The 22,320-nt window shown below is 30.8% G+C and overlaps 3 protein-coding genes and 2 long non-coding RNA genes across 11 annotated transcripts; 3 read left to right on the forward strand and 2 right to left on the reverse strand.

Annotated features, from left to right (window-relative positions):
- The first annotated feature begins 88 nt into the window (after positions 1–88).
- LOC123273155 (follicle cell protein 3C-1) lies at positions 89–1,581 on the forward strand. The gene is made up of 4 exons (XM_044740417.1): positions 89–526; positions 595–885; positions 1,243–1,314; positions 1,389–1,581. The coding sequence occupies exons 1-4, from the start codon at positions 524–526 to the stop codon at positions 1,488–1,490; spliced, it is 468 nt and encodes a 155-aa protein (XP_044596352.1). The 5' UTR covers positions 89–523; the 3' UTR covers positions 1,491–1,581.
- A 112-nt stretch (positions 1,582–1,693) lies between these two features.
- On the forward strand, positions 1,694–5,470 carry LOC123273141 (zinc finger protein 585B-like). Its single transcript, XM_044740383.1, has 5 exons — positions 1,694–3,003; positions 3,075–3,160; positions 3,994–4,309; positions 4,521–4,624; positions 4,763–5,470. Exons 1-5 carry the CDS (start codon positions 2,028–2,030, stop codon positions 5,315–5,317), a joined length of 2,037 nt encoding a protein of 678 aa, XP_044596318.1. The 5' UTR covers positions 1,694–2,027; the 3' UTR covers positions 5,318–5,470.
- On the reverse strand, positions 4,521–8,189 carry LOC123273160. Its single transcript, XR_006511266.1, has 2 exons — positions 8,103–8,189; positions 4,521–4,628 (listed from the first exon to the last, which is right to left on the reverse strand). It is a non-coding gene; the product is annotated as an uncharacterized LOC123273160 (long non-coding RNA).
- Positions 6,278–21,576, forward strand: LOC123273138 (E3 ubiquitin-protein ligase TRIP12). 7 transcript variants are annotated; one of them, XM_044740373.1, is made up of 12 exons: positions 8,367–8,775; positions 8,961–9,026; positions 9,370–9,515; positions 11,077–11,418; positions 11,929–12,228; positions 12,315–13,774; positions 14,816–15,196; positions 15,284–15,854; positions 16,651–16,891; positions 16,951–19,381; positions 19,453–19,771; positions 20,537–21,576. In XM_044740373.1, the coding sequence occupies exons 4-12, from the start codon at positions 11,106–11,108 to the stop codon at positions 20,731–20,733; spliced, it is 6,213 nt and encodes a 2,070-aa protein (XP_044596308.1). In that variant the 5' UTR covers positions 8,367–8,775; positions 8,961–9,026; positions 9,370–9,515; positions 11,077–11,105; the 3' UTR covers positions 20,734–21,576. The 7 variants fall into 7 exon arrangements, with proteins under 7 accessions (XP_044596303.1, XP_044596310.1, XP_044596308.1 ...); XM_044740370.1 differs by lacking the exon at positions 9,370–9,515; XM_044740368.1 differs by lacking the exons at positions 8,367–8,775; positions 8,961–9,026; positions 9,370–9,515 and adding an exon at positions 6,278–6,435.
- Positions 6,721–7,052, reverse strand: LOC123273161. Its single transcript, XR_006511267.1, has 2 exons — positions 6,879–7,052; positions 6,721–6,796 (listed from the first exon to the last, which is right to left on the reverse strand). It is a non-coding gene; the product is annotated as an uncharacterized LOC123273161 (long non-coding RNA).
- Positions 21,577–22,320: the final 744 nt, after the last annotated feature.

The following is a 22,320-nucleotide window of genomic DNA, read 5'->3' on the forward strand; positions in this document are numbered from 1 at the left end:
AAATGTGGGTACAAGCTTGTAACTGATGACGAGCGAGTTGTCTTAGAAGGAGAGGGTACATTTGTCACAAGTAAAGGTTTAAAATAATAACTCCCAGCTTTTATTAATCTTGCATGATCGTCTAAAATTGATAATAAAAAGCCTATAAAAAAATTAAACGTAAGATAAATTATGACGTAATAAATTTTGACAATGAGAAATTTTCTACCTGGGAAATTTTACTGGTTAAATTATGTCATGAGAAATTATTACTTGAGAAAAAAGGGGTGGACACCTAAAATAATATGACCTAAAAAATAAATGTTTTTATTTTGTAATTCATATTCTTTTATTACTTAATTTTAATAGCGATAGTTATGTAAAAATATTGTTTACCTTTGTATCAATAATTGCAACGTAGCATTTTTGCAAGTTCATTATTTCATAAGTTTTGTTTACTTTATTAATTGCGTTGCTGTCTGTATAAAAAGAGTTTCATCCAAACTTAACTTTCATTGTCACTTGATCTGCTTTCTAAGTATCTATGGTAAGTGCCTAATATTTTTAATCGTTTAATTATTATTTATTATTTAATAATTAATTGATTTTTTTCAGATGGCTTTGCGAGTTGTGTTACTTTTATTCTGTGTTTCTGCTGTTCGTGGAAGAGAACATAAAAATTCGGAATCAGTCGTCAATAATATTACTCCAGATTATACAGATGATAATTCAACAATTACCACAGAAGCTCCTTTAGGCTGCGTCTGCGGTATCTATCTTTTTGAAGCGAAAAAATTGACCAAAGAATTACCAGAAGGAGATCCTGTTATCAGTCATAATATTTCTGAAAAGTTTCCTAACACTTCCGATGGTAATAAATCGTGTACAAAAAAATGTCTTTCAATTGTAAGTCATAAATTTGATTTAAAAATTTAATTTTAATTAATTTAAAAAAATTAAATGAACATTAATTTAGTAGAAATTTAATTATTTTTTTAACAAATAAATTATGGCAAAAAAAAGTAGAAAAAAAATTGACTCGTAAGTATTAAAAAAAAATAAAAAATGCAATTTTTTAAAAATAATTTTTCAGAAAATATTTAATTATTAAATAAAATTTAATAATTATCAAGTGACTGCTAACTTTAATGTCATAAAAATTAACAAAGATTTAAAAAAAAAAATTGTTTATTAATTTATTTTTTTTTTAATTATTTAAAATTGTAACTAATTTTTATAATAAAAAAATTTTTTTATTTTCAGATAGTAAAACATTTACCTAACAGTCCAACACTTATCTGTAGTGCGCTAAATCGCGACTGTTACAAAGAACGAGTAAGTATTATTAATATTGATTTTTATGAAAAACTTATGAAGAAATAAAACAAATTTATTGTATTGTTATGCAGGCTCATTTATTTATAAGGAATGGCAGTGATAAATGGATCCGGACAAACTTATCAGGTGGTCGAGAGTATTGCTGCAAAAACAATCTACCTTACAAGTGTTAAAGTTGAGAAAGATAGAAATATTTTTTTTTTTTATCAAATTAATTATTAATTTTGTACCTAAAAGAAGAAATAATAAGTAAGTAAAAAATAATGCAAGCAATTTATTTAAATATCCCGCGGTAATTCTAAAATTAGCTCAAACACCCTGAACTCATTTTTAAACATGCAGCTGAAGTCTATTTACTGCAGCTTATATAAATACTTGTTCTTAAAAAAATTATTTATCAAAATTTGAATTATGAAAAAATTTTATTCAAATTAAATAACAAAAAGTTTAAATAACGGCAATTAATTAAATTAATTGGGTCAAGTTTAAAGAGAGCGTTTAAATTAAATTAAATAGTTTGAGATAATAATAGTTTTGGTGATGTGGTGAGTGCACTTGAAAGATGCTATTATTTTTCTTGTACTGCGTCTAGTGATTTTTATATATACTGAATAATAATACCTATAATTATAATAGCAAATTACAATAAAGACTGGATAAAAATAGTAAAAATAAAGTAAGAGTGAGCTAGCAGTACTGATGGTTAATTTATGCTGGATAAAATGTTTTCTTGTCCACTGTGTGCTCGGCCTAGTTTTGAATCATTGGATTCACTGCGAATAGGACTTGTCAGTGTAGCAACACGACCACTGCAGTGTCCTGTTTGCAGTGAAACACTTTTAGGCATTGATAAATTGACAATTCATTTATTCGGTCATACGATAAATACACCTGAGGGAACTACAAAATTAATTCACGATAATCAAACTAAAGCAATAACAAATACAGACTTTCTCTATGATAATTCAGTAGATAAAAATCAAAATCAAAATGTTAATTATCAGGGAGATTGTGGATTGAAAATTAACTTGGAACAATCGACCCGTACAGAAAATTCTTTAGAAAAAATAGTTAATTCATGTGTAATTCAATCTAAAGACGTTGCTATAGTGTCTATAAATAGTTTACACCAGCATGAGCCACGTCAACTACCATCAGCTTGGTCGAACGATTTATCGCTACACGGTGTACAAAATCCAACATCTACTATAAAATCGTCTAATATCGTAGACGTTAATAGTTGTAAAAATATCTCGCAGATTCAAACAGAAGCTAAATTTTTAAATGATAAAATTGGATCGAAATTAACTTTACACATTCCTGAAAGCTCTACGCCAGTTATGATTAATAATATAAATAATGTTAGTAATTATAATGCTAGTACTAACAGTAATAGCAATAGTAGTAATAATGAGGTAAATATTTTACCACAATTAAAAACATTAAAAAATAATTTAATGGCTAAAGAGAAAACTGAACGGTGTAATATATGCGGCTTTCACTTTCCCGATTACAATATTTTAATGTTACATAAGCAAATAGTTCATATGATTGACGAAAAAGATATTGATATAAAACCAGAAGCGTTGTTGAAAAATTATCCTTGTCATTTGTGTCATAAAATTTTTAAGATGCGTGGGAGTTTGATGGTTCATATGAGAGTCGCTCATACTGGTATTAATTTAGGTAACTATTTTAATTTATTTTTTTTTTTGTTTAATTTATTTAATATATTTTAATTTAGTCATTTTTTTCAGGTTCATTGTCAAAAGATAAAGATTCAAGTCAAGGTTGCTGTGAAAACGGGTTCAATTGTCCAACTTGCGGGAAAAATTTTCGCAAGGTATTTTTTTTTTTTTTTATTGGGAATCCCAAACTTGTATAAAATTTATTTTTTTACTTAACGCCGTCTAAAATTTAGAATAATAATATATGTGTGTTAATTTACTCAATTATTTGATTCAGTATATTTAATATTTTAATACAAAAATTCATCTCTTAAAAATCACTCAACATTTTTATTTATTTATTTTTTTATTCATTTGAACGCCAATTGGGATTACACAACAATTAGTACATTTCTTAAATTATGAGCATAAATTATAAATTTTAAATTTTGGATTTTGGCCCGAAAATTGCACAGAAATAAGTTTAAGTTTATTTGGCGATGCCTGCACGGAAAGAACAAGATGACACTGGATATCATCCCAGATTATACTCAGTGATATCTCTGATGAAAAAAATTCCAGATTATACTGCGTGATATCTGAATTATACTCATTGTAATCTGGATTATACTAGCTACTATCTAAAATTTTTTTCACTCAGTATAATCTAGGATGATATACAGTGTCATCTTTTTCTTTCCGTGTAGAGAAAATTAAAAATAAAAAATTATGTAGTTAATGTTTATATACAATAAAAATAAATAGCATTTCTAAAGAGAAGATAGATTTAAGAGATTTGAGAGAAAAGGAACAACAAAAAGAAAAAATTTTTAGTAATTGATAATTGATAGTTTATAATCACTATTTGTACACCTGGAATGTCGTTATTTTTATTACTTCTTTTTTAAAATTATAGCTATTATTAAAAAAAAATTATGAAGATAAATTAATAAGACTAGTAATTTAAATTTACACTTAGTTGATTAATAATAATAAATTTTATTACCAGGAGCAACATGTAACCCAACATTTAAAAACTCATGAAGCAAAGCAATGGGAGTGTGATGTATGCTGTAAAATGTTTACTACAAAATACTTCCTGAAGAAACATAAAAGATTGCATTCTGGAGAAATGCCATACAAGTGTCATATATGCAACAAGACATTTACATTTCAACAGTCTTATCATAAACACAGATTGTATCACAAAGATGATAAACCACACACGTGCACCACTTGTGGCCGGTCCTTCAAAGAGCTTTCGACGTTGCACAATCATGAGAGAATTCATACGGGTGAAAAACCTTTCGCATGCGAAACTTGTGGTTTGTATATTAATTATTTAAATATATCGTTCAGATTTATAGAAGTTGGGAGATTTTAAAGTGCTTTTTCAAATGCTTTCAGTTATTAATTACTAACCATCGTGTGAAGCATGATCTTTGTTTTTGTAAGTCTTTTTTAAGTACTAAATAAATACTTAAATAATTCCACCTGATAATTTAAAAATAAGTAATCATATTTTTATCTTTGCAGGAAAATGCTTCAGGCAACGTGTGTCGTACTTAGTGCACAGGAGGATCCACACTGGAGTGATGCCTTACTCTTGCACTTCTTGTGGAAGGAGCTTTCGATACAAAGTAACTAAAAAAAAAATGAATTAATTAAATTATTTTTTCCTATAATTACAATAATAAAATAAAAAAAAAATTAATTTAATTATTTTTTGTTATATTTATAATAATAAAATTAAAAAAAAATTATTTTTCTTATCTTAGGTGAGTCAAAGAACTCATAAGTGTCCAGTTCAGACAGCAGAAGCCAAAGAATCGTTATCAGATCACTCCGAAAATTCCTCAGGTGGAAATGAAATCATCACTGAAATAGATAACAATAAAAATCTCGGAATCTCAGAAGTAAATCAAGAGAATAAATTTGTCCTTGTAGTTGACAATGGTCAGCCGATTTTAAAACGCGAGCAGGAAATAAATTCAACTTTATCTCAAGAGTGCAGCTCACTGTTGCAAGAATCACTCCAAATAAATGATCCCGATGATTTTTATCCATTTGTCGGTATTTCGCCAGACCTAAGACCCGATTTGTCCTCACCATCTACAGAGATGAAGCAATTAAGACTTTCATCACCTACTAATGAAGATAATTATCAGAATCGGAAACTTGACGAGCCTTTTCAAGAAGCTCCAGACCTTCATAAAGACATAAAACATGCCATCGACGGTATCCTGCAAGAAAGACGGGAAATAAATGCCCTAGAGACGATAAACGATGAATCATTCAAAGAATTGTTGTATGAAATAGACAAAAAAATTTGACTCATTGAATTTATTTTTTGTAAGATTTCTAAACTGTCATAACACGACAAAACAAAATTTTTTATTATCGTCTCAACTGTAATAAATTATTTTGCTTATAAATTTTCAGCCTCACCTTGAATAGACAGAATTAATAAAAGTTTAATTTAAAAAGTAGAATCCTTAATATTAATAAAATTAGCCGACATTTTTAATTTTTTAATTTTATTTAATTTATAAAATTAAAACTAAAACATATTTTTTAAAAATTGCACTTATAATTTTTGAAGTTTTTTACAAATAAAAAAACTTTTAAAAAATTTTTTTTATTAAAAAATAATAATAATAAAGTTAGCCGACATTTTTGAATTTTTTTTTCGCTTAATTTATTAAATTATAACTAAAAAATATTTTTAAAAAATTGCACTTATAGTTTTTGAAGTTTTTAACAAATAAAAAAACTTTTTTTTTATTTTTTTGTAATAATTTTTTGATAAAAAAAAATCTTTAAAATTTTTAGATGTCGGTTAACTTTATTTTCATTAAAAAATTTTATGAAAATTAAATTAACCGACATCTGAAAATGTTTATAATTATTTTTATTGAAAAAATAGTAACAATAAAATTAAAAGATAAAATTTCACATGTAGAAAATTTGAAAAATTATACGTGCAATTTTTTTAAAGTATTTTTTTACTTGCAATTTAATTGTTGAAAAAAATATAAAAATTTTTGAATGTCGGCTAATTTTATTTTCATGAATCCTTAAATTAATAATTGATATTATCCATCGAGTAGGACACTAATTGTTGAATAATTTGGTGTTTCGTGTTTTACACGCTAGGCGGCTACATCACGGAAATTGAAGGCCTACTGCAAGAGCTGCTAGAGTTCGTAGTTGACTAGCAAGGTTGTGAGTTCGGTCATTTTTTAATTTAACTATCGACTATTTGAAATCACATTTTTAAAAATTTAAAATAATCATAAAAAGTTTATCAATGAAGCTAAAAATATCGTTTAAATAAAAATTACCCATTCGAAGCTTTGTTATTTTAAATAATTCCACGTGTTCATAACTTTTATTATTTATTGCGTAATAAATTTGAGTTCCACCTTAGCGGAAGGAGCTCCCTTTTTTGGTAAGTCGCAATAAATCATAAATATATTTAAATAATTACTAGATTAATTTTATCTTTAATAAACAAACAATCATAAATAAGTACTCACTGTAATTCCAGACGACAATTTTTTAATTGTCAATTTTATCCCGTCACATAATAAGTTTTGTCAAATGATATTTATTTAAAATAGATAGTATGGAAATAAAATAGATTATTAAAATAATAAAACCTTGGACAATGTGGATAGGTTGTGTTTTGATAAAGAGCGTTTTTGATAGACACGAGATTTTCTTTCTTGCTAAAGTCAGATACAAATCAACAACCAATGAAAAGTCTCGGGATGATCTCCACCAATGGTTGTTAAATTCGAAGGCCGAGACTGGACAAAAGGACCAGCATCAAACAGCTGTTAGATTATCGACGTTGTCATATATAAAACGACAAACGACAATACAACTTACTAAATAGTTCTCGTCATCGAGCAAACTGCAACTGAACGTTTAATTGCGAAACAACCTATTGTATTGATTATTACATCTAATATAAAACCAAACAGTGCACCAAAAAATTATCAGAACACTATTATTGATCATTTGAAACAATAATTCATTCTAATTAATTTTTTTTCTACAAATTTGATGAAAATTAATGACACTAAAGTTAGTAGACGTCTAAAAATTTTTCATTTTTTTTTTTAATTAAATTACAACTAAAAAGATATAAAAAATTACACTTATAGTTTTTCAAGTTTTTAACATTTGATATTTTTTTTTTAATTGTTTAATTGAAATTTTTTCGATAAAAAATTTCTAAAAATTTTGAAATGTCAGCTAACTTCATTTTCATGAAAATTAAGTTAGCCGACATTTAAAAATTTTTAGAATTTTTTTTTATTGAAAAAATTATTACGAAAATATTTTTAAAAAAATTCATTTGTAAAAGATTTAAAAAACTACACGTGCAATTTTTTAAAAAGATTTTGTAGTTATAATTTAATATATGAAAAAAACAAAAAATTATAATACTAAAGTTAGCCGACGTTTTTAATTTTTTGATTTTCATTTAATTATTAAATTAGAATTAAAAACTATTTTTAAAAAATTTCACGCATTATTTTTCCAGTTTTCTATAATTGAAATTAAAAAAAAATTTTTTTCAATCATTTTTTCAGTAAAAAAAAATTCTAAAAATTTTTAGATGTCGACTAACTTAATTTTTAATGACATTAAAGTTAGCTGTCACTTGACAATTTTTTAATTTTATTTAACAAAAAGATTTGTTCTAAAAAATTATTTTAAAAAAATTGCATTTTTTATTTATTTAATTTCTAAATATCAATTTTTTTTTCTTATTTTCTTATGCCGTAATTTATTTGTTATAAAATTTTAAAAAATGATTAAATATGTGCTACATTAAATGAAAATTAATTTAGCAGATATTTGATAATTTTTAGAATTTTTAACAAATAAATTATGGCAAAAAAATAAGAAAAAAAAATTGACATCTAGAAATTAAAAAAAATAAAAAATGCAATTTTTTAAAAATAGTTTTTTATACTAAATTTAATTGTTATATAAAATCAAAAATTAGTCAGGTGACAGCTAACTTTAATGTCATCTACATTAACTATCATTAATTTTTAACAAAAAATTAACTAACTTTAGTATTATACAAATTTGACTTACCAATGTTTATTAATTATTAATTAGATAACTTGTTAACTGAAAGTACGTCGTTGACATTTTTTAAATGGATATTCCCGCGGTGAGATCGATGGAGATTTGACAACACCGCGACAGCCATCACATGTATAATACAATACCTACACATAGAACAGCAGTACATATACAAAATACAGTACCACACATAGATACAGTAGAGTATAACCAGCGCAATATATTTCTCTGCTGAGTATGAGTCCTCAGTCCTCAGTCCTGTTGAAATAAACACGCCGCATACACACTGCACGCCACGCACTTTGGCTTGCTTTGGCTTTGGGCTGGTTTCAGGCTCTACCTCACCTCTACATCTACATCTACATCTACATCTACACCTACCATACAACATACAACACAACACAGTTCTACTATACAGCTCAGTTGTGTTTTATTAAAAGTAAACTCGTTACAACGTTCTATCCGATACTCTCCAACACCTGCGCATTGATACCTTAGGTAACGCACCAGCACCAGACAAGAGTTTCTCCGAGTATCGCCTTTGCTGTTGTTCACTGTTGTTGACTGTTCACTACTCAGCACATAACACAGCTCCATAGCATCCATTAATTAATTAATTAATATTTATCAATCTCAAATGAATTCTAAAAACCTACGGACTAGAAATTACAAACAAATAGTGGTCAGTGTCAATTCGTTAAATAGTTATTGATAATAATAATAACCAGTAGTGTTTTATTGTGGTGGATTTAATGTCTTAGCCATGATTGAACGCATTGTCAGGCCGTCTGAGGCCACAACCAACTAGTGGCTCGTCATCCATTATTATTATCACTTTTTTTTGTTTAATTATTTTTTTTTTTTTAGTTTATTCCTTTACTGTATTTAATTATTAAAAATAAAGAGTTTGTTCTCGAGTCTCGAGGGAGTATGGTAAGAAAAATAAATTAAATATAACAATGACACTGAAGTTGACAGACGTTAAAAATTTTTTTACAATTTTATAGCAATTAAATTATTAAAAAAAATTCCACACGTGAAAATTGATAAAAATTACAAGTGAAAATTTTTAGAATCAATCTTTTTTTTATAATAATTGATGTATTAAAAAAATTTTTAAAATTAACAGCTGACGGCTAACTTCAGTATGATATTCAGTATAACATTGATATTTATTTAAAATGGTATTGTATTGTCTGAATTTTTATTACTTAGAAGTTGATTGCGTCTACACTGACATTGTTCTTGTCTTTATTTTTTTTCTCCATTTTTTCAGCCGTTTATCAAGTGGGCGGAGCGCCTCCTGTAGGCTCCCCAATCCTAAGCCTGATAACCCGTACATTTTGATAGTACTGTAATATAACAGTAGAAGAGTGAAGAGTTTCATTTGGTCGTCGTCGACCTCGTCGGGGTAGTGACTTGGTAGATTTTTTTTCCTTTGTATACATATATACATATATATACACTGTGCATACATATAGTTTGTGTATATGTGTGCTGTCGAAAGGCAGTAGTGTGTGTTGTATCCGTGCGAAAGCTACCCCCTACATTATATTGTGCATGCGTGTATATACTGCGCCACACTACACTTAAACATCGTACATCGTACATCGTACATCGTGTCTCAAGCACTGCACAACCAGTATATACAAGTAGAGAGCGGATAGGATCGTACCTCACATTCGATTTTCATATTATTAATTTACTTATATTTAATTGTATATCACAATGGTTATTTCGGGTCTCGATACTCAGGTAAATTCATTTTATTTATTTCTAATTAATTAAAAACTAATATTTTACAATATTTATTTTTAAACAGTCTATTTCTGTTGTGTTTAGTTGTAGGTTATTTAGAAAAGTGTGCGTGAATTTAGTATCTGTGTACGTGTATATATATAAATATACATACAATAATTTAATATGGTATATAGGGTCACACATTGATAATATATACCAAGTTGCATGATTCCCTCTCTCTTTTTAGCCTACCTCTCAATCCCAGAGCTCTACTCACGGGTTCTGGCGACAAGAGAATCGGAGAAAGAGAGAGGGAGAAACAAACTCGTCCTCCATTACTTTATACTAGCAAGCAACCAAGCAAATGGTGGCTTGCTGCTGTCTGTGAGGTCTGTGAGTAAGGGTCTTTGTTATTCACCTACGTTTTACTTCTTCACTCTTCATATCACCCACTGTTTATACAATTTATACAATTACACAGTTACTGAAATAATAAACGTGTGTTGTAAGTTCCAAGATACAAATCTATAAACAATTTCATTTTTTTTATCATTACGTTGACAACCTAGACCATGATCATCATCAGTTGCTAGCTGCTGGTGGATTCACTCTTATTGCTGTCGCTGTTTAGTTCATTTTTAGTTTCTCGTGGGTTCCTCATGTGTACAGTCCAGTGATTCGTCAGGTTTTTTACTGATAATTTATATTATTTTTTATTGTTTTGTCATTTTTTTATCATACTGTTGAAACAAACCAGACCAGTAGTTATTATTTTTTTTTTTAACGATGTAATTGTTTTTTTTTTTTTATGTTGCTTTTATTTTTTATTTATTTTTTTTTATCTTTTATTTGTTTCCATACATAAAACATTGAAAAAAGTGTTAATTGCGCATCTAATCACAATTTTATAAACTGAATTTAAAATAACATCATAATATTTTATTTAATATTGTGATAATTTAATAACAATGTGATGTTATATACTGGGAGCTTATATATTATATAAATGGTAGTAATCAAGTTTAATCAGTTTGCGAAATTTTTTTTTACGAGCCATCGTGTAGAATAAATATTACACGTAACCTATAATATGCATATATGTCGATAAAAAAAAAAATAATAATAATTATAATAAATAACTAATGTATTAGCTTGCTTGCGCAACGCTTGATGATTATTTAAAAAAAATAAAATGAATAATAACGTTATTAATTACAACGATTTATTGTTTGTTTAATTTCAGACAGAATAGTGGCATGCGTCGATTAATCTATGGCAGATCAACAAGATCAGTCGTCACTCGGGGGGTCTGTAGAGAAGGCTAGTGCTTCAGCAGACGCCTCTAAGTTAAGGGGGAAAAATAGCTCGGCTGGTTCGAGAAAGCGACAGGGAACTACCACCGTTGTTGCTACACTAGGAGAGAAACGTCGTAAGCAACAGCAGCAGCAGCAACACCAGACCGATTCACAACCCTCACAAGCTTGTGCTATCCCCGTTCATCGGCGCTCAATCGATTTATCCAAAGGAGAAAGTAAAGCCAAAGGAGATCGTAAAAACCATGGAGGTGGTGTAGGATTAGTTACTGGTAATTATTCCAATTAATAAAATCAATTAATTTTTATCACCCTTTTTTTCGGATAAATTAATATCAACTCTAATAACTAAAATTGGTTACAGGAATTCAGGACAAATAATTTCAAACTATGTGTTGATTTTAGTTAAACGTTTCGTCCTTTTATTAGGACTTCCTCAGCAATTACAAATAAACATAAAAATTATTACCTTTGTATACAACAATATATGTCAAAAAATATTTTTTTTTATAGTGCAATCATACCTTAACGAAACATATAAATTATTAGTATGCATATTATGAAAAAAAATTTTTTTGACATATATTGCTGTATACAAAGGTTATAATTTTTATGTTTATTTATAGTTGCTGAGAAAGTCCTAATAAAAGGACAAAACGTTAAACTAAAATCAACACGTAGTTTGAAATTATTTGTCCTGAATTCCTGTGATCAATTTTAATTATTTATTATTTTTCTGGACGTGAGCAAGATTTTAAAACCAACTCTAATTATTCTTTCAGACACGGATAAACAAAAAGCACATAGTTCTAATAGCAACAGTAATTTTGGAAGAAAATCTGCTGTCAAAAGCACCGTATTTGAACTTAATTCAGCGCCCATCGATTGCGTGGCTTCCCGGACTCGGTCTCGTGTTCCTCAAGTCCCACAGATTATTCAAACCTCAAATAATTTTCAAGCATCACTGACCAGCATTTACAATAATATTTACAATAATAAAAAATCTTCCACTGCGCTGCCAAATTTAACAGCATCATCGAGCAATTCCTTCATCAGTCATCCGTCGACGTCTCGTGGACGAGGTAATTAAACTAATTACAATATTTAGAAATTTTTTAAACCATAATTAATAATAAAAATACTAATATTTACGTCATAATTAATAAAGACTTTTTGACCCAAATATTTTTAGGTTCAAAATTGCAAACTGTTGGAGGTAATTACGCAAACGGTGGAACGGGTAGTCAAGTTTTGGGTGTCAAGTCCAGCATCAGAGTGGGTAACGCAGCTAGCAACTCTGTGGAGAGCGGAGGGGGGGCGTTGGCACATGACGGGGCAGGCACAAGTGGCGTTACAACGTCCACTGGCAGCAACCCCCCGGTGTCTGCCTCCGCGAGTGCCAGCCTTGCGCACCATCACCCAACGCACAAACATTTGTTACGTTCACGAGTTAAATTATCTAGCGAGCAGTCTAAAGAAGCCCAAGTATCAGCTAGCAATACTGGAGCTAATAAGTCACTGAGTAAGCATCATAAAAAAGACGGTACAACGGGAGGATCCTGCTCAAGCTCACGGCATCGTTCCCAGTCACGTGCTAGAAAATCTGCTGGAGAAAGTAGTACTTCGACTGCTGCTATTGCCGCTGCTGCTGCTAGTGCACTTGTTATGTCTACGAGTGACTCATTGACTAACAGCACCGCGATACCAACATCTGCGTCTGCCTCCGGAGGACAGTTGAATCCTTCTGTGCCTGAAGAGGAGTCAAGTGCAGCCAGTGCGACTCCCGCAGCACCAAGTGGTGGACCTTCTGGAATGTCCGGAACCACTGGAGACAGTGAAAGTGATGATGGAGAAGTTGGCCGGCTCCAGGCGTTACTTGAAGCACGTGGACTGCCTCCTCATGTCTTTGGAGCTCTGGGTCCACGTATGCAGCATCTGCTCAACCGCAGCATGGGTGCCAGCTCAGCTGCCAAAGCGCAGCAGCTTCTACCTGGATTACAAGCCGTTGATGACGAAGGCGAGCAGCTGCAAGCTGTGATAGGAATGGGTGAAATCCTTGTCATGGGAAATGAAGACACTCTCACTGGTTTTCCGGTCAAACAAGTTGTTGCAGCCTTAATAAACTTGCTTGGAATTGAACATAATTTTGTAATTATGACCCATGCTTGTAGAGCTCTTACTTACATGATGGAAGCATTGCCGAGGTCATCGACAGTAGTAGTCGACGCAGTCCCGGTTTTTCTTCAGAAGCTAGAGTCTATCGAGTGTATGGACGTCGCTGAACAATGCCTCACGGCTCTTGCTATGCTGTCACGCCGACACAGTAAAACAATTCTTCACGCTGGTGGTGTCTCAGCTTGCTTGAAATTCGTCGACTTTTTCAACATTACGGCTCAACGTGCTGCCCTTACAATCACTGCTAACTGTTGTCAGAATCTTCATCCAGATGATTTTCACTTGGTCAGTGATAGCCTAACTCTGCTCACTACTAGACTGACCAATCAGGACAAGAAAAGTGTCGAGTGTGTTTGTCAAGCTTTCAGCAGATTAGTTGATAGTTTTCAACACGATCCTGTGATGTTACATAAAATTGTTACACCCGAGCTCTTGCAGAATTTACAGCAACTGGTAAATATTTATGAAAGTACTCGGAATGAACAAGATGACACTGGATATCATCCCAGATTATATTGAGTGAAAAAAAAAAATTTAGATAGTAGCTAGTATAATCCAGATTAAAATTATAATCCAGATATCACGCAGTATAATCTGGATTTTTTTTAGCTACAATCTAAAATTTTTTTTTATAAGAGATGTCACTGAGTGTAATCTGGGACGATGTTCTATTTTTTATGTTCTATGTTCTATTTAATAGAAATTCTATTTTTTTTTTCTAAGTCCAAAAAAAATTTTTAGTATGGAGAAATTTTTTTTTTTTGCATTTCTGCACGTTTCATTAAAAAATAAGTTGATTTTCGAAAAAAAAATTTTTTCATACGCCCTTATGGCCCCTTCGACCCACCTCGGATGCCATAAGGGCGTATAAAAAAATTTTTTTTTGAGAACTGACGTATTTTTTCAGAAAATGTGCAGAAATACAAAAAAAAAATTTTTTCCAAACAAAATTTTTTTAGTCTTAGAAAAAAAAATAGAATTTCTATTATACGCCCTTATGACATTCGAGGTAGGTCCCGGGAGCCATAAGGGCATATGAAAAATTTTTTTTTTCGGAAATCAACTTATTTTTGAATGAAACGTGCAGAAAAGCAAAAAAAAAAAATTTCTCCATACTAAAAATTTTTTTTGGACTTAGAAAAAAAAAAGAATTTCTATTGTATGCCCTTATGGCATCTGTAACGTGATATCATTCCAAATTATACTCAGTGATATCCGTGGTGAAAAAAAAATTTTAAATTGTAGCTAAAAAAAAATCCAGATTATACTGCGTGATATTTGGATTATACTCATTGTAATCTGAATTATACTACGTCGATCCCCGAAAAAAAATTTTTTGTACGTTCTTATGGCTTTTCACCGGGACCTTTTGCCAGTATACGCCCTTATGGCATCTGGAACGTGATATTCAGTGTCATCTTGTTCTTTCCGTGTAGTAATATAAATTTGATTTTTTTTTTTAATTAATGTAACTTTTTTTTTTCTTAATTACAGCTTATGATTACACCGCCAGTAAATAGTATTGGCAACTTCATAACTGTTTTACGAATGCTCTCTGTGATATCAAATCGCTGTCCTGATTTGGCGCAGCTGCTTCTTCAACAAAATATTGCGTTAACGTTGAGTTATCTATTGACTGGATCTCTGGAAGTTAAAACAGAAGACGTTGAATTAGTAACAAGATCGCCTCAGGAGTGGTTTGAAATAACTTGTCTGATTGAGGAATTAATGCCTCCATTGCCAACAGACGGTATATTTAGTGTAAATAATTTACTTGAAAGAACAACAAGTCACCAAGAAACTGTTCATTGGGAATGGCGTGACGAAAGACACTGTTGTCATCCATTTAGCACTATTGATTCTCGAATTATAGAGGTTTGTTAAATTCTTAATATATTGCCTATCTAAAATTATTTACATATTTTACATTTTATTTAAATAAATGAATACTTTTAATAACAGATGGCTTTTCAAAATGGAGAAGACGAAATTTGCCTTTCAACATTGGGTAGAACATACACTATTGATTTAACTACGATGAAACAAATAAACGAAGACATTGGAATGGCTCGCAGTATATACCGTCGTGTAATGACTGATCCTGCCGAGAACAAGAGCCCTACTTGTTCATCAAGCATGGATGTTGTACCGCCGGTGATTGAGACAAACGAGTGGCTGGTATCTTTCATCAGAACATTGTTTTCCGTTTTGTACGAGGTCTACAGCAGTTCTGCTGGTCCTGCTGTAAAATGTAAATGTCTCCGTGCTCTTTTACGCATGGTCTACTACGCGTCTACTGATCTTCTTAAAGACGTACTCAAGAATCAAGTTGTATCCTCTCACATTGCTGGGATGTTAGCTTCACAAGACCTCAGAATAGTTATCGGTGCGCTTCAGATGGGGAGCATTCTAATGAAACGATTGCCTCAAGTATTTGGTGTACACTTCCACAGAGAAGGAGTTTTACATCAAATTAGACAGTTAGCTGATCCTGAGGTTCCTCTTGGCGTATCACCACCCAAGTGCCCTTCTGGTAAATTTATTATTTTATAATACCTAGTTAATCTATATTCTTTAGAGAATGAAAAAAATTTTGTGTCAAGGATAGTCATAATATAAAATCGGTTTTTTAAGTCAAATTTAGTGTCATTGCATTTGAAAATGCTGTATCTCTAGATACATAATTAAGAAATGACCTTTTATCTTGTGAACTATAGATATTTTTAAAGATATAAGCTCACCCTGACATTACACTCATTAGGATCTTTCATTTGAGTACCTATATCAATTTTTCATATATTTTATATATTTATATATATTATATATATGTATATATATAAAATATATCAAAAATGCATGTGGGTACTCAAATGAAAGCTCTTGGTGAGTGTAACATCGGAATGAGTTTATATCTTTAAAAACATCAATAGTTAAGAAAGTTCAGTGCAATTTAAAATAATTAAGAAACTACCTTGTATCTTGTAAGCTATCTAAATTTTTAAAGATATAAGCTCACTCTGACATTACACTCATCGAGACTTTTCATTTGAGTACCCACATCAATTTTTCATATATTTATATATATGTATATATGAAAAATATATCGAAAATGCATGTGGGTACTCAAATGAAAGCTCTTGATGAGTGTAACATCGAGATGAGCTTATATCTTTAAAAACGTTAATATTTAAGAACGTACAGTGCAATTTAATAAAAGTCATTATTTATTAAAGCAAAATGTTAATTTTTTATAGTTCACAAGTGACTGCAAGGTTGCTCGTTTTATTCATTGTATTTAATAAATTATTTTTTTTTTTTTATTACTAAAGGTACATCATTACCAAGTCCACAACCGGGTCCATCAAACACACCAATTTCATCAACAATGACTTTATCTTCAAGCAGTGCAATGTCCCCAGTCGCATCGCCCACGACTAATGGAAATATTTTATTCGGGTCTATTGCAACAAGTCAACTTAAACCAACTATTGCTTCACCGATGGAAACCCGAAGCAAAAGTGATTTAAATACTAATGCTGAAGAAGCAAACACACCACAAAGTGCTCATTTGTAAGTACAATTATTATCTTAATAATTAATATATAATAATTATTAAAAATTTTTTTAAGGTTTGGAGATGTACTGAAACGAAAACGACAAAATAAAAAAGGTAGATTTTCTCGTTTGGGAAACACAACAACCCCACAACAAACTCAACAACCAGATTCATTATTTACTGGATTTACGCAAAAAAATAATAGATTTTTGGGTAACTTAAATCCCGCAAGATGGGGAAGAAAATCATCAGGCTCAAGTGGTTCTGGTGAAAAAAGAGATTCAACATCATCAGCAAGCCTTACTAAACCGCCAAGCAATCCAAATTTAACTGGCGGTAATCGAGATAAAGCTAAAGCATGGGTACGCGAACAAGCGTCAAATTTCCTAGCTAGGTATCAAGACGATGCACCGTGTACACATCCAGCGCTTACGGTACTTTCACGTCTTACCGCTGCAATCCAACGCTTACAATCAAACGAACTGGATGAAATGTTATCAGCGTTAACAGAATTACGTGATATTGTGCTTGAAAGTGATATTTCACCGTTTGAAATGAATTACAGTGGCCTAATAAAGGCATTATTAAATTACCTGACAACAACCGACGCACCGGGTAATCGTTACGACAGACTGCGAATGTTTTGGAAATTATTTGCCGAGTCAACAATGCAACAGGATGGCATTAACATCGTTGAAGTTAATCCCGGAGCATTTGGTGCTTTAGTACATAAATTAAATAGTTGCGTAGCACAGTTGGAACAATTTCCCGTAAAAGTCCACGATTTACCAGCTGGCTCGGGAGCCGGTCGCGGAGGTACCAGTGCCCTTAAATTTTTCAATACCCATCAATTGAAATGTAATTTACAACGTCACCCAGATTGTAATAATTTAAAACAGTGGAAAGGCGGCACAGTTAAAATAGACCCTCTTGCATTAGTCCAAGCTATTGAACGTTATCTGATGGTACGTGGATACGGGAGAATTCGTGACGCTGAGTCGATGGTCAGTGACGATGAAAACAGCGAAGAGGATATCGATGATACCTTGGCGGCTGTTGTTATAAGCCAAGGATCTAAGCACAAGCTTCAATTTTTAATTGGAGATGAAATCCTGCCATTTAATATGACTGTTTATCAAGCTGTCAGACAATTTAGCTGCCCGGGAATGGATCACTCAGAGGCTGAGACTGACAGTGAACCCCCGCTAGGTCACGACGCTGTTTGGGTTCAAACTCACACTATTTACTACCGACCAGTACCCGAAGAAGAAGTTTCTGCCTCGCCTAAACCGGGCTCTAGCTCTCAAGGTACTTCTAGCAGAAAAGGTAAAGGTAAAAGTACAAAAATTAGTTCTAAAAGAAAAGAAGATAGTTTTTGGCTCGAAGGTGTCATACCACCACCCAAGTGTCCTCTGGCTCCGTATTTGTCGCCAGCATTGCCGTCAGTAACTATTTCTGACGCTTCTCTAGACGGTTTGTGTTTATTACGACTTCTTCATGCGTTGAACCGTCACTGGGGTGTCCTGTTTCCCCATTTAAAGAGCCCAGCTCTGCTGTCTTCTCAAGATTTTATAAATACTAAAATAGCGGCTAAAGCTAATAGACAATTACAAGATCCACTAGTTATTATGACGGGTAATTTGCCCTCTTGGTTGCAACAAATAGCAACAGTATGTCCGTTCTTATTTCCATTTGAAACGAGACAATTGCTGTTGTACGCAACGTCCTTTGATCGTGACCGTGCTCTGCAGAGACTTCTTGATTCAGCGCCTGAATTATCTGGCTCAGACAGTCAAGAACGCGTTACACCACGCTTAGAAAGACGCAAACGCACTATTTCACGAACGGATATTTTGAAACAAGCTGAACAAGTTATCCAAGATTTAGCCTCAAGCAAAGCTCTACTAGAAGTGCAATATATTAATGAAGTTGGTACTGGATTAGGTCCAACACTTGAATTTTATGCTCTAGTTTCTCGCGAATTACAACGCGCTGATTTAGATCTGTGGCACGGTTCTTCAAATCCCGATGCCACGGGTTATGTTAATGGAACTAAAGGATTGTTTACTAAGCCAGTGCCCTGGAATACTAAAATTCCGCATTTAGCTAAACTTAAAGCTAAATTTAAATTCTTAGGAAAGTTTATGGCAAAAGCGATCTATGATTCGCGTATGATTGATATGCCATTTAGCTTGACATTCTATCGTTGGTTATTGGGAGAAGAACACACACTTACACTTGCCGACTTGGCCTATGTATGTCCAGATGTTCATCGTACCCTCAGCAAACTTCAGGAAGTCGTAAGACGAAAAGAAGCCATCGAAAGAGACCAAACTTTAAGACCACACGAAAAGGCTCAATTGATTGAGTCACTTGATCTAGACAATTGTACTATAGCTAATCTAAGTTTAGTCTACGAGTTACCGGGTTATGAAAACATTGAATTGAGAAAAGGCGGAAGTGAAATTTCCGTTACTATTCACAATTTGGATCAATATATTAAGGTGGGTTTTGTACGATTTATTGGGTATGGTGTTGTTGGCAGAATGTTTGAGTTTATTTTTTTTTTTTTCAGCTTGTGGTTCATTGGTTCCTCAGTGAGGGCGTTTCGAGACAAATGGAGGCATTCCGAGAAGGTTTTGAGTCGGTATTTCCTACGAGTCAGCTAAGATTGTTCTTCCCGGAAGAGCTCGAAGCAGTATTTTGCGGTCATGGACAAAGTGGCGGCCAGTGGGATGTTAAAATTCTTATGGAATGCTGTCGAACTGATCATGGTTACACACCGGAGTCACGTGCAATTAGATTTTTGTTTGAAGTTATGTCGGAGTATAATAGCGAAGAGCAGAGACAATTTATACAATTTGTTACGGGATCTCCTCGTTTGCCCGTTGGTGGTTAGTATTTTTAATGTCTAAAAAAATATTTTTATTTACTATTTATTTATTAAATTATACACTTCAAAAAAAAATTCTTGACTGAAAATATTAAGGGGATTGTCTGGTTATAAAAAATAATTTTATTTAAAATTAATTTATTAAATTATACATTGAAAAAAAAAAATCCGGCGGGGTTTTAATCTGTATACTCAATTACACCGAGTGAATTACGATCAAAAATAAATTTTGAAAATTGGATTTTTTGACAAACTTTTATGACACGCAGTTTTACTATTGAATCAGGAAATATTTTTGCAGAACATAGAAAAAAAGGAATTTATTTTTAATTTTTATTCAGCTCAACTCGGAATTTTAATTCTTTGATATATTATTATGTCCCTACATGATAATTATTCCTTAAATAATATAAGTATAAACATCAAACTAATCTATTTTATTTTGATTTTATTTTAACATAAAATGTGCATTTTTCTTTTTAGTTATTAATTTTATGATCATTTTTTTTCTTCTATTAAATAGTGAAACTGTGCCATAAATTTCGGAACAAAAAATTCCGAATTTCATTTTTTTGTTGTCAACTTTTTGATACAAAAAAAAAAAATAAAATTTTTTTTGAAAGGAAAATTGAAAATTTCTTGAATGAAGTTAAAGTTTCTTAAGCCAAAAAAATTTTTTCTTGCTCCAAATTAAAATTTTCTTGGAGCAAGATTTTTTTTCTGTGTACATATTATTATTTAATTGATTTTTTTATTTTTATTACAGGTTTTAAGAGCTTAACTCCACCATTGACAATAGTACGAAAAACATTCGACGCTTCAATGAAAACCGATGATTTTCTGCCTTCAGTAATGACGTGTGTTAATTACCTTAAATTGCCGGATTATACAACTTTAGAAATAATGAGAGAAAAGTTGCGGATAGCTGCGCAAGAAGGCCAACACTCTTTTCATCTGTCCTAGAAATTCATTTTTAATAATATTTGTATCCCTTTATGTTCTAGGATAGGGACCATAAAACATTTTTCGCAAAGCCAACGTAATATATAATTAACAAAAACAAAACATAAAATTAATATTTAATTTAAATAAAAATTTAAAAATAACGTCTCTTACAACACCATCAATATTAAAAATTGTATTTTTTTTTTTTTTTTTTAATTATTTTAAATGACTTTCTTTTTTTATGAGCTCGAATTTTAATAAATTTAAATTTAATATAAGTTTGATCTTACATATAAGTCTCGTTAATTTATATCTATAAAAAAAACAAAAAAAAAAAAAAAACAAAAAAAACAACAATAACGATTTAATTGATAGTATAAAATTTAATCGCGCGACAGAATTGCCGGATACAAAGAAGTGTTTAAGTAAATTAAAAGCAATGTCTTCAACGTATTATAACTGAGATAAAGCAAACATAAAGTAAATAATAATAATAAAAAAAATCATTAAGAAACATGTGGAGACAAGGAGTTGTAAATATTAATAATAGTTATTTCAGCATAGTTTGATATACGCAAACAAATAAATACTTCATCATACAGCCACGAAGCACTGATACTATTGGAATTATTAAAAATAAATACATGTGAGGACGATTAATTCACATTTGTGAAGTCAAGTTTTATATCAGTGGTGCACTTCGGTCACCGTGCATCGCCAATGCTCGTGTTTTAATTTTAAAACATGAGAACATATAAAAATAATTTAAAAAAAAAAATTAAAAAAATTCAGTTAATAATGTGCGATAAGGCATAACTTGTAGGTATAAGAAATGAACGTCCCTTGAAGATAGATGAAAAGAAAAGGAAAAAATTTTAATAACGGTGTCTTGCTCGTTGTGTTGTAATTGATCTCTTGTTTGCTGTCAGATATTTAGCAGAGCTTTTGTGCACTGCAAAATATCACGCAACACTATTTAAGTTTACTTATGAGTTATTATTATTATTGTTTATCATTATTAGTTTATATATTATTATTTCCTATTATTATTGTAGATAAGGTAGCGAAATAACTTTAGTTTAAATTAAGGGTGCATTATCATCGTCAGACGACCCGGCTTGCTATTAAATAAGTATTTTAAATAAATCATTCAATTATGGTGAGTTTATATATATAAAATTATATTACTAATCATAATTAATAACCAATAAGTACCGATATAAATGACAAACTCATTTGTAACTATTTTGAGGTAAAAGATATGCTAGATTATTTATCATTTGTTTTTTCGTTAATTTTAAGGATAATTAATTAATACCTTTTTTTTTTGTTTCTATGAAAATAAACTAATGAAAAATATATATATTTTATAATTTTATTTAATATCTTTTCAAGTACTACTTATACTGTTTTAATTCTGCCATTATACTTTAAACTGTACTTTTATTAACGTCTGACGATGCTAATTTGCTTTTTTTTTGTTAAATGTGTTGTTTTAATTTTTTAAACAAAAAAAAAAAAATTATTATATTTTATTTCTTTGAGGATTAATTAATAAACTCAGAATTTATATAATATTTAGTCACATATTTTTTAACTCATAAA

The sequence above is a fragment of the Cotesia glomerata genome, linkage group LG10 (genome assembly GCF_020080835.1).
Source record: "Cotesia glomerata isolate CgM1 linkage group LG10, MPM_Cglom_v2.3, whole genome shotgun sequence".
NCBI lineage: Eukaryota > Metazoa > Arthropoda > Insecta > Hymenoptera > Braconidae > Cotesia > Cotesia glomerata.

Coding starts and splice junctions, on each gene's coding strand:
- LOC123273138 (XM_044740368.1), top strand. CDS start 11,106: ATGGCAGATCAACAAGATCAGTCGTCACTCGGGGGGTCTGTAGAGAAG. Junction 15,197..15,283: donor TTGATTCTCGAATTATAGAG/GTTTGTTAAATT, acceptor TTTTAATAACAG/ATGGCTTTTCAAAATGGAGA. Junction 19,382..19,452: donor ATTTGGATCAATATATTAAG/GTGGGTTTTGTA, acceptor TTTTTTTTTCAG/CTTGTGGTTCATTGGTTCCT.
- LOC123273155 (XM_044740417.1), top strand. Junction 886..1,242: donor CAAAAAAATGTCTTTCAATT/GTAAGTCATAAA, acceptor TTTTATTTTCAG/ATAGTAAAACATTTACCTAA. Junction 1,315..1,388: donor GCGACTGTTACAAAGAACGA/GTAAGTATTATT, acceptor ATTGTTATGCAG/GCTCATTTATTTATAAGGAA.
- LOC123273141 (XM_044740383.1), top strand. CDS start 2,028: ATGCTGGATAAAATGTTTTCTTGTCCACTGTGTGCTCGGCCTAGTTTT. Junction 3,004..3,074: donor TCATACTGGTATTAATTTAG/GTAACTATTTTA, acceptor CATTTTTTTCAG/GTTCATTGTCAAAAGATAAA. Junction 4,310..4,520: donor TTTCGCATGCGAAACTTGTG/GTTTGTATATTA, acceptor TTATCTTTGCAG/GAAAATGCTTCAGGCAACGT.